At 37.5% G+C, this 15,553-nt stretch overlaps 4 protein-coding genes across 5 annotated transcripts; 3 read left to right on the top strand and 1 right to left on the bottom strand.

Annotated features, from left to right (window-relative positions):
- The first annotated feature begins 982 nt into the window (after positions 1-982).
- On the top strand, positions 983-3,455 carry LOC133878430 (uncharacterized). 2 transcript variants are annotated; one of them, XM_062316985.1, is made up of 7 exons: positions 983-1,091; positions 1,192-1,327; positions 1,459-1,797; positions 1,892-1,938; positions 2,196-2,258; positions 2,957-3,089; positions 3,249-3,455. In XM_062316985.1, exons 2-7 carry the CDS (start codon positions 1,201-1,203, stop codon positions 3,263-3,265), a joined length of 726 nt encoding a protein of 241 aa, XP_062172969.1. In that variant the 5' UTR covers positions 983-1,091; positions 1,192-1,200; the 3' UTR covers positions 3,266-3,455. The 2 variants fall into 2 exon arrangements, with proteins under 2 accessions (XP_062172969.1, XP_062172968.1); XM_062316984.1 differs by having other exon boundaries at positions 1,459-1,803.
- A 439-nt stretch (positions 3,456-3,894) lies between these two features.
- On the top strand, positions 3,895-5,774 carry LOC133878377 (pentatricopeptide repeat-containing protein At1g08070, chloroplastic-like). The gene has a single exon (XM_062316927.1). The coding sequence runs from the start codon at positions 4,010-4,012 to the stop codon at positions 5,582-5,584; it is 1,575 nt and encodes a 524-aa protein (XP_062172911.1). The 5' UTR covers positions 3,895-4,009; the 3' UTR covers positions 5,585-5,774.
- Positions 5,775-7,066: 1,292 nt separating this feature from the next.
- LOC133877480 (nucleolar GTP-binding protein 1-like) lies at positions 7,067-11,750 on the bottom strand. Its single transcript, XM_062315797.1, has 3 exons — positions 11,679-11,750; positions 8,553-10,599; positions 7,067-7,459 (listed from the first exon to the last, which is right to left on the bottom strand). The coding sequence occupies exon 2, from the start codon at positions 10,576-10,578 to the stop codon at positions 8,563-8,565; it is 2,016 nt and encodes a 671-aa protein (XP_062171781.1). The 5' UTR covers positions 10,579-10,599; positions 11,679-11,750; the 3' UTR covers positions 7,067-7,459; positions 8,553-8,562.
- A 2,473-nt stretch (positions 11,751-14,223) lies between these two features.
- LOC133877074 (uncharacterized) lies at positions 14,224-15,152 on the top strand. Its single transcript, XM_062315308.1, has 2 exons — positions 14,224-14,591; positions 14,701-15,152. The coding sequence occupies exons 1-2, from the start codon at positions 14,507-14,509 to the stop codon at positions 15,012-15,014; spliced, it is 399 nt and encodes a 132-aa protein (XP_062171292.1). The 5' UTR covers positions 14,224-14,506; the 3' UTR covers positions 15,015-15,152.
- The last annotated feature ends 401 nt before the right edge of the window (positions 15,153-15,553 follow it).

The raw sequence follows: 15,553 nt of genomic DNA, 5'->3' as shown, positions 1-15,553 counted from the left end.
TAAGAACCACACATTGACAGCAATCCTCCAATATTTGTAAAAAAATATGTCTGACAACCTCGTAAAAGAAACTTCCAATTGTAAAAGTATGCCAATAACGGACGATTACTTAAAAGAAACTTCTCTCTAACGTTTTATTTTTTATTTTTTTTACATGTCCACGTAAAAGGAGGACGAATGCGAACTAGTGACCTCATTTTCATGAGGCGTGATCTTTAGCCGGTTGAGCTATCCCTTGGAGACAACTTCCCTCTAAGTACTACTAAAAAAAAAAAAAAAAAACTTCAAGATCAATACCATGAGGAATGATAGGCAGGAGCAAACCAACCGGCCACTGCCCCCCTTTTCATTAAAAAAGAGTTTTTATAATCAAAAACAACTTCTGATGTCCCATCAAAAATTGTTTTTGATTAAAAAATATATATATATATATTTTTAATAAAAGGGCCTGTTGGGGGCCGGTTGGTTTGCCCCCAACTATCATTTCCCCAATACCATACCATCGGCCTTAAAATTGGGGATTCATTAGAAATGTTAAAATATTTTTTGAAAAACGTTTTTCGCTTTTTTGATGTTTTTGGTATGATTGAAAATCGTGATCAAATTGAAAACATTTTCGGTTGATCAAGAAAACATTATTTAATTTTAGTAAAATATTTCTCTTTTTTAAAGTCACAAATCATTTTTCAAGTTTAAACTTCTCGTCAAACAATTGTCGGAGAAAATACATTTTACCCCTCATTCTCCAAAGTATCACTACTTTAATTAGTATTTTTACCTCAAAAGTTTAAAAAATGACACTTAAACCCCCCACATACTATCAAAATGACACTTCATGCACTGAAGAGTTACTCCATCTATACATTTATCTTTTGCAATTTTTACTGAGCGGGTCATAATCGAACTCAACCCGACCCAGAACCGCCCACTTCATTATTTTATTTGTTTTTTTTTAGATTTCAAACATTTTTTTCCGCCCAAACTAAAATTTGCTTTCGTCCCCAATTTCAAATATGGTTTTGGTTCCGAAGAAAACAGAGTAAGCAAGAACTTCCCTTTGCGGACCCTCCGACCAAGCCGACCGCCGACCGGTAACCGCCGGAGCCCTTCTTGAACCTTTTCAATTGCACTTATGGATTACTTCTTATAACTTTGGTGCTTAAAAATCAGGGTTTCGTTTTGGCTTTGCAGCAAATTAACATGGCAAGACGAAGAGCCAAGAAAACTGTTAAGAAATCTCCGCCGTCTCTTGTGAATGATGTAAACGGTGCCGTTGAGAAAGAGGCCCAAATTGACAAGGAACAAGCTGCTTTTACGGATCAGGAAGGTATTTTTTCTTTTCTTTTTTTCAATATATATATATATATATATTTTTAATTTAAGTAATACATGGAAGAAATGGTAGAATTATTTCTCAATTTGCTATCTTCTTTGTTTCTGAATTTGATTTTTGAACAGTTGAGCGACAGAGTGCTGCGATTAGGGCTATTCGTGATGTGGAGATTGAACACTTGCTGACCGAATTGCGTTTGCTTCGCTCGTATTTCAGCAAGGAACAACTACGAACTCCTGCGCTGAAATTTTTCAAAGAAAACCTTCCGAACCTTTCGGTTGTTGGAGATGAAGGAAACAAACAATTCGAAGTGCAATGGAACGATGAAAACGGTAATTTGTCCATGAACCAAGGTGATGGAGGAGACATACACACGTCTCTTCTGCGCCGGTTGTCCATGGCTTATCCGGACTGCTCTGCTGCTATTGCATCTTTGGGTGGCTTTCAATTTTCGAGCGAAGCGGGTATTGGTAAATTTACGGTCTTTTGATGAATAAAGCCGAAATTTGATTCCTTTGATTGATTGTATATCTCACAAGGGTGCTTGATTGGTGGCAGTGAAGACAAGCCTTTTAGGTGCCGGTAATCTGCAAATAAGTGACTTTGTATGTTCTCTTGCTATCTCTATATTTGATGTGGTCAAATTAAAGGGCTTCTGGATGCATATATTAACCAAAACAAAGGATGGTTTCTTTTGATTTTGTCTCAACTTTAAATGCAATTGAAATTGTGTTTATTTTGCACTTCATGCTATAAACTTATTAAAGCATGTTTCAAAGCCCAATCCCAAGACTTCTTGATATCACCAAAAAAAATGCCATGTTTTCTTTCTTTTTATCTTACTGAAATTTCTGTTTTGTAGGTTTTGGAGGAGCCATCTGATACTCAGATGCTTGGGATGCAAGATGGTCTACGAACTCCTGGGGTTTGTCTCTTCTTGGTCACTTCAATTGAATTGAATAACTGGCTCCTTCAATGAAAGTACATACAAAACCTTTATGGATGTTAATAGAACGTAAACACATGAATTGAATAACCGACTCCTTCAATGAGATTATGAGTGCTGTTCTGTATTTATATTATTTAAAACCTTATCAGTTATCATAAAAGCCCTTATCACATACAAGTACATATCAGTTACAGGTGATTATCATAACATATGCTCATCACACGTCTTGGGTATATCAGATTGTTGCTGCTCTTTATCTGTTGTACGTTGATCTTCTTGAAGTTGTTGAGATGTTCCCTTATCTTCTAAGATCTCTGTTCCAATAGTTGCTGTGTCAGTTATCACTAGTTGGAGCTTGTGTTGCAAGTCCATCTAGTACTGAAGTAGTATTCTAGGAAGCTCTCGAATGCACAGTTGGTGTCGGTGCTTGAGATTTTATCCCAATGTAAGCTATGATTTACAAATAACAAAAGCAGTTCAATTTTAAAAGCAGAAGTATATAAGGATAGGTAGCTAGTGACTGCAATTGAGTGAGAAAAATAAAGCTTGCTAAGGGCTGAGTTTGTTTCTAGAGTATTTATCAGCTACGTTTCTTTTTTCTTTTAGTTTTGGTGGATGGCTATCAAATTAGCATGAGATGCAAGTTAAATATTTACTTTTGATCATTTTTGTAGGTGAGTAGCCAAAGGCTGTCTGTTGGGATGACACCGAAAACACGGAGGCTGCCCAAGCCTGGTGAGATGCTTTTATCTGTCCATGGCTCACCCCTTGGTGTCTACAAGGAAGATAACATGGAAGCCATACATGGTATGAAGAGAGTATCTATATCTGCACTTATTCATGATCTCATCACTGCATCGAGCATACATGCTTGCTATATATATCATCAAGAAATTTGATAGTCTAAGAAATACCAAATTCACATAGCTTTTTTTTTTTTGTTCTGACGTGTGAGCTGCTGTGCAGAGTCAGAAGAGGGCTGACCAGCTTCAATTCATTTGGTCAATCATTGTTCAAGAATATGCAAATACTTACAAACCCAAGACCGCTTGAATGTAATTCTGTCATTGTACCAATGCTATTTCAATAGCTGAAAATGTTCTTTTATTTCAATGCACAGTTATCTCTGTATTGAGATTTTGAGTAAAGAGCAGTCTTGCATTTCTTATTTGTCTTTGGAGAGCGCAAAGTACCTGTTTGTGAATATGCCTAAGAGAGATATGGTTTCCTGGACTACAATGAAATCCAAAAAATGCATGCAATATCTAATATCATGTGAGGCAACTGCTTCCAAAATATTTGTTGGTTCACGGATATGACCAAAATACATACTTTACAGTGCTTGCAATCAATCCTTATATATTGACAGCAATCCTCCAATTGTAAGAGTATGCCAATAACTGACAACCTCGTAAAGAAACTTCCCTGGAAGACATGTGCTTCTACAAAAGAAAAGAAAAAGTGAGAAACACTCTCAATACCATACCACAAAAGAAACTAAAAAAACACTATAGGAGGGAGTAAAGTGTATTTTCCCACCAAAAAAAAAAAAAAAAGCTTGGGTATACCTATAATATATAGGCTATACCCAAAGAAAACCCTCGGCTTTAAACCACTTTACTTACCCAAAGAAGCATAATAGGCTATACCCATAAATAAGAGACTGCCTCTTTATTTGACACCCCCTATGAATATCAAATTGATAGCAGTAAGGCACAAAGCATAGCATGCCAGTAAAACCTCTCATACCTACCTTGACTCCAAAGCAACTAAACCAAATCCATGCTCAACTCCTTAAAAACCCAAAGCCCTACGCTCTGAACCAATTGTTAGGAATTCTCACAAACTCTGCCACCCCACAAAATGCCTTTCTTCTCTACAACCAAATGCTTCAACACCCAACCTTCCACAACCATTACACCTTCACCCATGCCCTCAAGGCATCAACCTTATTGCATGAGCGCCAAAAGGGTCTTGAAATCCATGCACACGTCCTAAAATCCGGTCACTGTTTTGATATCTTCATCCATAACTCCTTGCTTCATTTCTACGTTGTTGGGAATGACAACTTATCCGCTTGCCGGATTTTTGACTCGATGCCTTCCCCGGATGTCGTTTCGTGGACTTCGATCATTTCGGGGCTTTCTAAGTGCGGTTTTGAAGAGGAAGCCATTGTTAAGTTCTCGTCCATGGATGTAAAGCCTAATGCTAATACTCTTGTTAGTGTTATGTCTGCCTGTGCTAGTCTAAGAGCTCTGAAGCTCGGGAAAGCCATTCATGGATATAGCTTGAGGAATTTGGATGGCAATAACGCTATATTGGGTAATGTAATGGTGGATTTTTATGTGAGATGTGGGTCTTTGGAGAGCGCAAAGTACCTGTTTGTGAATATACCTAAGAGAGATGTGGTTTCCTGGACTACAATGATAGGTGGTTATGCACAAAGAGGATTTTGTGAAGAGGCAGTGAGGGTATTCCAGGAAATGGTGGAACGAGGGGAAGCTCATCCTAATGAGGTCACTATTGTTAATGTATTGTCAGCATGTTCTTCCATGGGTGCATTGAATTTGGGTCAATGGGTGCACTCCTACATTGATACGCAAAGTGATCTTACGGAGGAGACTAACGTGGGAAACGCCTTGATCAACATGTATGTTAAATGCGGGGATGTGGGTATGGCAATTCAGGTTTTTAACATGCTTATGCGCAAGGACATCATATCATGGAGTACCGTTATCAGCGGCATGGCCATGAATGGTCATGGCATGAACACATTGCATCTCTTCTCGCTGATGCTAATTCTTGGGGTTCCTCCAGATGATGTAACCTTCATTGGCTTGTTATCTGCCTGCAGCCATGCAGGGCTTGTAGCTAAAGGGTTGATGTTCTTTGAAGCCATGAAGAATGTTTACGGGATAATCCCCCAAGTACAGCATTATGCTTGCATGGTAGATATGTATGGACGTGCTGGGCTGTTGGAGGAAGCAGAGGATTTTATTAGGCAGATGCCTGTGGAAGCCGAGGGACCAATTTGGGGAGCTTTACTTAATGCTTGCAGAGTTCATCGGGATGAGAAGATGTTTGAAAGGATCAGGCAATGCCTGCTTGATACAAGGGGTGTGAGTGTCGGGACTTTTGCTTTATTGTCAAACGCATATGCTGGTTCTGATAGATGGGAAGATGCTAATAAGGTTCGTGATGCAATGAGATGCATGGGGTTGAAGAAAATGGCAGGATGTAGCTGGCTAGAGGTCGATCCCTCCACCCATAATCAGGAAAAACCCGCATACGCAGGAAAATAAGCTGTCATTGTTCTTAATCTTTGTTATTGATCAAAATCTGTCCGAAAATCAATTTGCAAGACATTCTGGGATACTAGAATTGGCATTATATTGCTAGATGGGTGAAAGATTTTCAACAGGCAGCCTATAAAACTGAAGCCAATACAGAAGATATTTGAAGTATTATATAATTTAATGACATTTTTTCTCATGTATAGCTTACCATTACAAATTTACAATCGTTGCCTCTTCTTCTTCTTTTTTTAGTGTATATTACTTTGTGCATTGGTGTCTGATAACAAACGACTTGCTTTTTTCTAAAAAAAAATCTTTATCTTGTGAAAGCAAAAAGAAGACATTGCAAACCACAATATTAAATCGTGGGGACATTGCGAAAATTGAAACATTACGTTACAAATGATGTAACCTTTTGTTTTCTTTATGGTGAAATTCAAGGATAGTTGATCAAGGTTTGATCTTCATTGAAGCCATGAGAAATATTTATGGATCATGCCCCAAATGCAGCTTTTTCTGCTTGCATGGTTGATGTGTAGAAGGGCTCTTGGAGGAAGCAGAGGAGTCAACATGTAAATTTTGGTTTTTGCAAAATGTATGAAAATCTGCAGTTGTTTAAAGGATTAGGACTTAGGAGGTTCTTTTTACACACTAGAGTGAGCAAAAGCTTGCACTAGTCTAAACAAAGAAAGTGACGCAGATAATAGTGTGCGTTATGCTTCATGGTGGGACGCAGAGATGTGGATGAGAGCAGGATTAAGTTGGATTCCTATGACAGATTCTTTGTTATTGGTCAAATTATAAAACAAAAACAGTAGAACAATCATAACAATTTTGAGAAAAAGTATTGGCTTAAACTACCATGACAAGGTTATAAATCTTACTACACTAATATTACAGTTCCATACTCTTAACCGTTGATTGATTAGATAGAGATTCTCGCAATTTTATTGTCCGAATTACTAATAATTTAACAGCAAATATGAAAGAGCTAATATAAGACTTTCATGCCCATACAAAATTTGAACTGCTCACCTACTTGAATAGTTGAATAGGTAGATCTCATGTTATCTCTCACATTTACTACTCGAATTACTAGCAATCCGAACATCAAATTGCTGAAAATCAGAATCCCGATTGAATATTACCTTTCTCACATATGCCAAATGCAGGTAAAGAAAGTCACTAACCCCTATTACCATTGAGGGTCTAGGTCCCAAGATCGAATCCTACAATTCAAAGCGCTTGGAATTATTGGCTTGGGTGTTGCTACATTCCTTAATGGGGCAAGTGTAAACCTATGGCCTGTTTCCATCATATCCCCTCTTGAGCAATGCCCAACAGGCAAAAACTATTATGGTCATACATAGGTAGAGTTGTCACTCCGGTTGCCCACTCTTTCCCTTTTTTACCCCCCCAAAAAAAAAAAATTCCCTGTTACTCATTGTCCTAAGCCCCCCAAAATAATAATAATAATAACATAATTGATTTTGGAGTCAAAGAGTATTAAATAAACAGTGAACGTCAAATTCGTTTTTGAGCTTAAATATTACAATCTTAGGAGCAACAAACCAAAATTCTGGTACAATATCCGGCTCAACCCCATGTACGGAAATTACAACTTAAAACATATCTCAAACTCAAAAATTGTGTTAACAAAAACATGCTACTAAACCAATTAAAAAAAGAACTATGCTGCCAGTCATTCGGGCTGCAAAAACTACAACCAAACCAGAAAATTGATTAAGACCATAGTTCTTTCTCAACAGCAAGTAACCCAAAGGTTCAGAATAACTTCTCCGTAAAGAACAAACAACTTTCCCTGTGATTAGGGAACCCAAGGTTCAGAATACCGTCTCCGCAAAGCATAAACAACCTTCCCTGTGAGAAAAAAGCATATTTGATTACTAGAAGAATTATTTTCATGTATATAAACCTAAACATAACATATAGGAAAAACTACAGAGTAGTTTTGACAATTGTTACATTCTCACCCTAATATCACCAATATCATGATGCGGATTTCAAAGCCTAGCATGGGAGAGAAATTCAATCAACATAACCTCTTCACTCTTTCGAATACATTTCTTATAGTTAAATAAATAGCTCACACAAGCATGTGAGCAAAATGAGATCTATTGCACATGGGATTATGGCTTTATGGTATGCCAATGCAAGAAAAATGTCTAATGAAGGGTATAAACTGATGTGCAAGTGAAGAAAATAAAAGTATTTCTAGATCCCAGAAAAAGCTTGATGGAGATGGAAGAAAACATATGTGCAGCTAGTGATAATGGATAGTACCATTAATAAAGTGAAGGTAAATCAACATAATGGACTTAAAACAATAGCCACAAGGTATAAATATTTTTTAAAAATAACAAAATTTATGAAGATTGCAGTTGATTTTCCCAAATACATAATAATCAAGCATCAGCCAAACTTCCAGATACAAACTTTACCCAGTAATCCCTGATATGTTAACGTGGATCTAAGACCCAAACTGGAGATCAATTTCAAAATTTATGTTTTAGCAACTTTATATAATGGGTTTGAGTAAAATGTATCAATGTGTAATCCCGTAGCAAGAGAGTTGAGCACCATGCCCAATAGACACTCTCTCAAGAACAAAGAAAAATCCTTCATGCTGCTTACAGCATTGGTGTCTTCCTCATATTTCCTCATTATCCAAAAGAAGAAATGATAGAAGTAACTCATGTGCATCCAAAACTTAAAACAGATGCATCTGATACAAAAAATTGCAGGGGCGAATAAACATAAATACACCTAATGCCTATGGATAACAGCATGCAACAAAACCATGAATAGACAATATACAGAGTACTGAAAAAGGAAAAGCATCTAAGAGATCAATATAGAACGCAACCTTTATATGCATTGAGGGTAACTTCAAGTGTGGTAAAATAAATAGACTAGCTTAAGTAAAAATAAACAGGCAATGCCGTTGATGTACCTCAAGTATTTCAGCGTCTGTCTGTTTTGCCAGTAGAGCGCTTCCCTGAGAACAAATGCTTTGGCTTCAAAGTAGGAATTACTCTATCCGCCTCACCACGACGAGCGTCCTTGTTCCTCTTCTTGGCAGATTTCTTGGCAAGTTTTACTGCCTTAATCTTTTGAATAGAGTCCTTGAAGCCCTCTCCAGGGATGACTTCACCTGGAGGCCGTGATGTCGCCCTTGATCGGGATCTAGATATAATTCGCAGCTTCTTGTTAGGTGTGTCCACATCCACATCCATAACATCATCAGCTCCCCTGTCAGGCGATCTTGCCCTCTTCCGGCCCCTCGACTGACTGCGGGCTCGGTTAATGGCCAAACTTGGATCCAGCCCCAAATAGGATAGCTGCCTTCCCATTCTATCTGTTGTGAACCGCCTGTCCTTGTCAAATTTCCTTGGTACGATAGGTCGGCTCTCTGCAGTGCTTTTCTTGATCCTATGCTGTTGTATGAGTAAGCTTTTCTTTTTCCGGATCTCAGCCAATGCTTGTTGCTCTTCTGGGGTCAATTCCTTGCCATCGATCTCAAAATCATCATCCTCCTCCTCTGCCTGCCGTAGCCCATCTTCTTGTTCCAATTCTTCAAGCCTATGTAAAATATCAGGATCAATGAAGTCATATACATTGTGCCCATCCATAATTTCAGGCATTATATCTTCTTTCCATTCATCATTGCCCAAGATATAATGCTTCTTCAAACTAGCAGAGTATACACCTGCACCACCATTCTCATTCTCCAGATCCCTTTCAGTCGTCCTCTTTTCCTTCTCTGCTGCTTGCTTAGCTTTAGCTTCTAAAACTGCCTGAGGTATACAAGGTGGCCTTTCCTTCTGGTCCCGTGGCTTTGGAATTGCAACATGAAAACGATTTAAGCAGTCATTTATCTTTTTTGATTTCATCTTTAATTCCACCCTCTGATCCAATAACCTCTCACAAGCCGTGTTTTTCACAGCAATTACCCCCTCCTCAGTCAAAGTGCTCATGGTCAACAGAACCCCCTGGTCATCTGTAGGCTCGCCTCCTTGGCCAATCAGAGTCTTCATAGCTTGAGATTTCATCTCCATGACCAACTTCATGTCTTCCTCTGATATACCTTCTAGTGGTTGTAAATCAGTCTTGTTGCAAACTATAATCAACGGTTTGTTCATAAATAGAGACTTAATACTGTGAAAGAGAGCAGCCTGTTGAGCAATGGTATATCCACAAGACCCTGAGATGTCTAAGAAGAACAACACAGCAGCTCGCAGATGAGCCAGAGCTGTTATGCTGCACATCTCAATAATGTTGCGATCTTCAAATGGTCGGTCCAAAATTCCGGGTGTATCAATGACTTGGTACCTCAGGTATTTATAATCTGTATGACCAACAAAGAGTGACTTCGTGGTGAAAGCATAGGGCTGGACATCTACATCAGCCCTAGTGATCTTGTTAATGAATGAACTCTTGCCGACATTGGGGTATCCACAAATCAAGATCGTCCGAGTATTAGGGTCAATTGAAGGTAGCCTCGCCATGTGTTGTCTGATCTGTTCCAAGTAAGCCAAACTAGGAGCAATCCTCTTTATCACAGTACACATGCGGCCAAGAGCAGCAACCTTCAGACACTTGCATCGGTACAGTGAGTCACCATACTTCAACAATTTCACATAGTCTTTTGCAATTTTACTTATAAGGTTCCTTGCAGTATTGATTTGGCCAAGGGCAAGCTTGTAGTGATCTTTGTTGTAGAGAACATGAAGAAGGTCCCCATAAAAAGGATGGATATCATCCAGTCGAGGAAACTCATCAATGATTGCAGAGAGCTTCTCATGAAAGTTCTGCTGGGTATACTTCACTTTGCGCATGTAAAACTGACGGAGGCGGGATATAGCATACCCCTTGTGGACAACAGTCGGTGTTTTTCGTTGGGTGCGAGAGAGAATAATGTCAACGAAGTCCTTCCCATTTGGCACCACCGTAATCTTCTTAAAATTATACTGCACCATCTTGAAAATTCAACTTCTACCCTGTGACACAGTAGTGAAGTAAAATTAAAGGTCATTCAATCGATCAAAACATAACCCACAACTGAGCTTTACATCAACCTATTCCAGTTTAACATTAAAAAAGAAGAAGCATATGCTAAGAAAATTGATCATCTGTTTTCTTTACTAAAACAAAATCATACAAGAAAGCATATAAATAACTTATCTACAGGTATAACATGAACAAGCCGAAAAAGAAGACAAAAAAAAAAAAAGAAGAAAAAAAAGAAAGAAAGAAGAGAGAGACTTGCATATGCTTAATGCTTATAATAAAAGGTGCAGCTAAAAGTAATTTTTTCCCAACATTTCAACAAAGGTTTTCATGAGAAAATTACTTGAAACCCTATAAACGAATCCCAGAAAATCCTAACCCCCCAAAGAAAAGAGCGTATTTTTTCAATTTATAGTGTTTAGGGAAAGTCCTACAAAAATTTCATATTGCAGCGTCCAAAAAACGTCCCACACAATGCAACCTTAGGGAAACCTAAAACCCAAAATCTTTTCTTCGACCCAAAGGAAACCTAGAACCCCAACCCATGCCCAAAAAATCACTACAGTTCCATAAAACCAATCTCTAGCTTCAAAAGAAAGAAGAAGACAAAAACAAAAAACAAAAAACAAAAAACAAAAAACAAAACAGAAGAAGAAGAAGATAAACAACAAAGATTACACCACAAAGACAGTATCAGATCCAACTAAGTAAACAAACACATGCAAGCCCATTCAAGCTCAACCCAACAAATTCAAATCCCACGCATAAGTCACACCACGAACAAAACATATTTTACAATTAAATAAAGAAATCCATGATTCTGGTTCATCAAAGTCCAGGATAGCGAACTTCAAATACTGAGCTATGATCGAATCGCATCGAAAAAAGCTACAATTTAAGCTTAACAAACTGTGAAATTGAAATACCAGAAATGGAATTAACAAAAAAAAAAAAACTAAGACGAAAGAGAACCGTCACAACTAATCCACCTGAGATTCAATTAAAACAGAGCACGTCTAGGGAGAGAGTGACAGAGTTAGAGAGGTCTAGGGTAAGAGTTTAGACGTACCTGTGGGCGTCGCGGCGGGGAAGATTGAAGAGAAGGGTTTAACGAGAACCCTTTTAGAAGAGAGAGAGAGAGAGAGAGAGAGAGCTTACAGACCGATTCTTATAAGGCCCAAGTAGAGGCCCAGGCTTGTTAGCAACACGGCTTGGGCTTAGGGCGGTTTTTTTGAGAGTCAATAAAAGGCCCTCTATTGGGCTTGGCACTTCCTAACTTCATCCTTTTAATTTTCTTTTGTTAAAAAAAAAAAAAAAAAATCAAAATTTTACCATATAAATAAATAAAATTATACGTGAAAATTACATGTATTTTTAACACATGTCAATTTAATAAACTGATCTTTTTTCTATTATGTTTGGGACGATACGTGTATTTGGTGTAGTGGAAAGATGCTCATATATTAAGCTTCAATGAAAAATAATTGAAGTTTTCTTTCTATCATCCAATTTTCACCGTTTATATTTTCACATGAGATTTACTAATGACAAACTAAACTCTATACAAGTAGGATTTTGAACTATGAACGATTTAGGTTATCACTTGAACTTTACAAATTTTCTCCCATTCTTTCTCCTCTATCAAACAAATACAATTAAATATTTCTTGTTATAATGAATAATAATGAGAGCATCTCACACCTCCATTTGACTTATCTACCATTTCCTTTGATTTGTTGCTTAGATTTTGTCACGTTAGTTAAATAAAATTTAAATGTGCAAAATGGATATGTGTTGTAAAATTAATGAAAATAACAAGACAAGATAAAGAGATTGTAAATATGAAATTAGTTCTTCAGGAACTATGTATGATTCTTCTCTATAATTGTGTATTTTACAAAGTATCCAATACTCCCTTTTATAGACATAGAATCATAGTGGGAGGTTAAGGAATAGGAAAGGATAGGACATGAATTAAAAGGCTACATCAATGTATTACATGAATGTTATGGAATTCTAAAAGATGACATGAATGTGTAGAATTCCAATAGATGAAACTAAATTGTCATCCACCAAATGCATGAATGCATTCATAACACTCCCCCTTGGATGACCATACACTAAGAATATGCCTCGTTAAAACCTTGCCAAGGAAAACCCAGTGGGAAAAAACCTGTGGCAAAGGAAAAAGAGTACACTATTCTTGTGTGTCATCGTATGCTTTAGGATTGCCTCATTAAAACCTTGCAAAGGAAAACCCAGTGGGAAAAACCTTAGCGAAGGAAAAAGAGTACAATCAGCATAATCATTTTACTCCCCCTCATCAGGATGAAGAGCTTCAATTGTTTATGATGAAAGATCCTTGAGTCGGCGCATTCCAATGTTATTCACCAACTTCTTAAATGTTGCAGTTGGTAATGTTTTGGTAAATAAATCTGCTAAATTGTCACTTGATCGTATCTGCTTCACATCAATATCACCACTCTTCTGGAGCTCATGTGTATAAAAGAATTTTGGTGAAATATGTTTTGTTCTATCACCTTTAATGTATCCTCCTCTGATCTGTGTGATACAAGCAGCATTATCTTCATATAATATTGTCGGGCTATCTTTGATTGTGGATAAACCACACTTTTCTCGAATGTGTTGAATTACTGATCTTAGCCATATGCATTCCCGACTTGCTTCATGAATTGCTATAATTTCTGAGTGATTTGAAGAAGTAGCAACAAGTGTTTGCTTGACAGATCTCCATGAAATAGCAGTACTTCCACATGTAAATAGATATCCTGTTTGAGATCTACCTTTATGCGGATCAGAAAGAAAACCCGCATCTGCATATCCAACTAACTGTGAATTTGAACCTTTTGGATAAAATAATCCCATGTCAGTTGTTCCACGAAGATAGCGTAGAACATGTTTAACCCCATTCCAATGCCTTCGAGTTGGTGCAGAACTGTATCTTGCTAGTAAATTAACTGAAAATGCTATATCAGGTCGTGTGCAATTTGCAAGATACATGAGTGCGCCAATTGCACTAAGATATGGTACTTCAGGACCAAGAATTTCTTCGTCATCTTCTCGAGGGCGAAAATGGTCTTTTTTCACATCAAGCGAACGAACAACCATTGGAGTGCTCAAAGGATGAGCTTTCTCCATGTAAAAGTGCTTCAGGACTTTTTCTGTGTATGTTGATTGATGAACAAGAATTCCATTTTGAAAATGTTCAATCTGTAAGCCAAGACAAAATTTTGTCTTCCCAAGATCTTTCATCTCAAACTCATTTTTTAGATAAGTGGCAGTTTTTGTGAGCTCTTCTGGAGTCCCGACAAGATTTAAATCATCTACATAAACTGCAATGATAGCAAATCCAGATTCTGATTTCTTAATGAAAACGCATGGACAAATTGGATTATTCTCAAATCCTTCTTTCAATAGATATTGACTAAGACGATTGTACCACATGCGTCCGGATTGCTTTAACCCGTATAAAGATCTTTGTAGCTTGATAGAATAAATACTTCGGGATTTTGAATTACATGCTTCAGGCATTTTGTATCCTTCAGGGATTTTCATGTATATATCATTATCAAGTGATCCATATAAATATGCTGTAACCACATCCATTAAACGCATATCCAAACTTTCTGTAACTACCAAGCTAATCAAAAATCTAAATGTAATTGCATCCACTACAGGGGAATATGTTTCTTCATAATCAATACCTGGTTTCTGCAGGAAACCTTGTGCAACAAGTCTTGCTTTATATCTCACAATTTCATTTTTCTCATTACGTTTTCGTACAAATACCCACTTGTATCCAACAGGCGACACACCTTCTGGTGTTTGGACTACAGGTCCAAATACTTCACGTTTTGCTAGTGAGTTCAATTCTGCATGAATTGCTTCCTTCCACATTGGCCAATCATTTCTACGTCGACATTCTTCGACGGATTGTGGTTCAATATCATCATTACTTCTGGTAATGTCAAATGCAACTTTAAATGAAAATATGTTGTCGACAACAATTTTATTTCTATCAAATATTTCTCCTGTACTTATATAATTTATTGAGATCTCATTATTTTCAGGTACCTGTTCCTCTTCAGGGGGTAACTCTTCAGGAGATTCCTCTTCAAGAGGTTCCTCTTCAGGGGATTTCTTTCCAGGAGAATTTTGTACAGAAAGTTTGGATGGATCAATTTCCGTTGCCTGTTTTGTGGGTAAGGCCTCTTCAGGAGCGCCGATTTCATTTCCTTGTGCTTTTCTCTTCCGGGGAATCTTATCCTTTGCACCAATAGGTCTTCCACGCTTCAGGCGTGCCTTAGACTCATTTGCTGCTGTATTAGTTAATTGTCCTACAGGGACTTCTATCTTTGTTGGAGTATTAGCAGCTGGAATGTGAGACTTAATTATTTTCTTATTGTCAGTAAATGCATCCGGCAATTGATTTGCAATACTCTGCAAATGAATGATCCTCTGAACTTCTAGTTCACACTGATTTGTACGAGGATCAAAATGAGATAACGTCGAATTATTCCAAGTGATTTCTTGTCGTGCTTCTGGCAACGACTTTTCTTTCCCTAGTGATGGAAATATATTTTCATCAAAATGACAATCTTCAAAACGTGCTTTAAAAATATCACCAGTTAAAGGTTCAAGATATCTAATAATAGATGGAGAATCAAAACCAATATAAATCCCAAGTCTACGTTGAGGTCCCATCTTAGTGCGCTGAGGTGGAGCAATTGGAACATATACAGCACAACCAAAAATGCGAAAATGAAAAATATTTGGTGGTTGACCAAATACAAGTTGTAAAGGAGAATATTTTTGGTAAGATGTTGGTCTGATCCGAACTAATGATGCAGCATGTAATATTGCATGTCCCCAAGCAGAAATAGGTAGTTTTGATTTCATAAGCAAAGGTCGAGCAATTAACTG

This window comes from Alnus glutinosa, chromosome 9 (assembly GCF_958979055.1).
Source record: "Alnus glutinosa chromosome 9, dhAlnGlut1.1, whole genome shotgun sequence".
NCBI lineage: Eukaryota > Viridiplantae > Streptophyta > Magnoliopsida > Fagales > Betulaceae > Alnus > Alnus glutinosa.
This window is presented reverse-complemented; position numbering and strand designations above follow the sequence as displayed.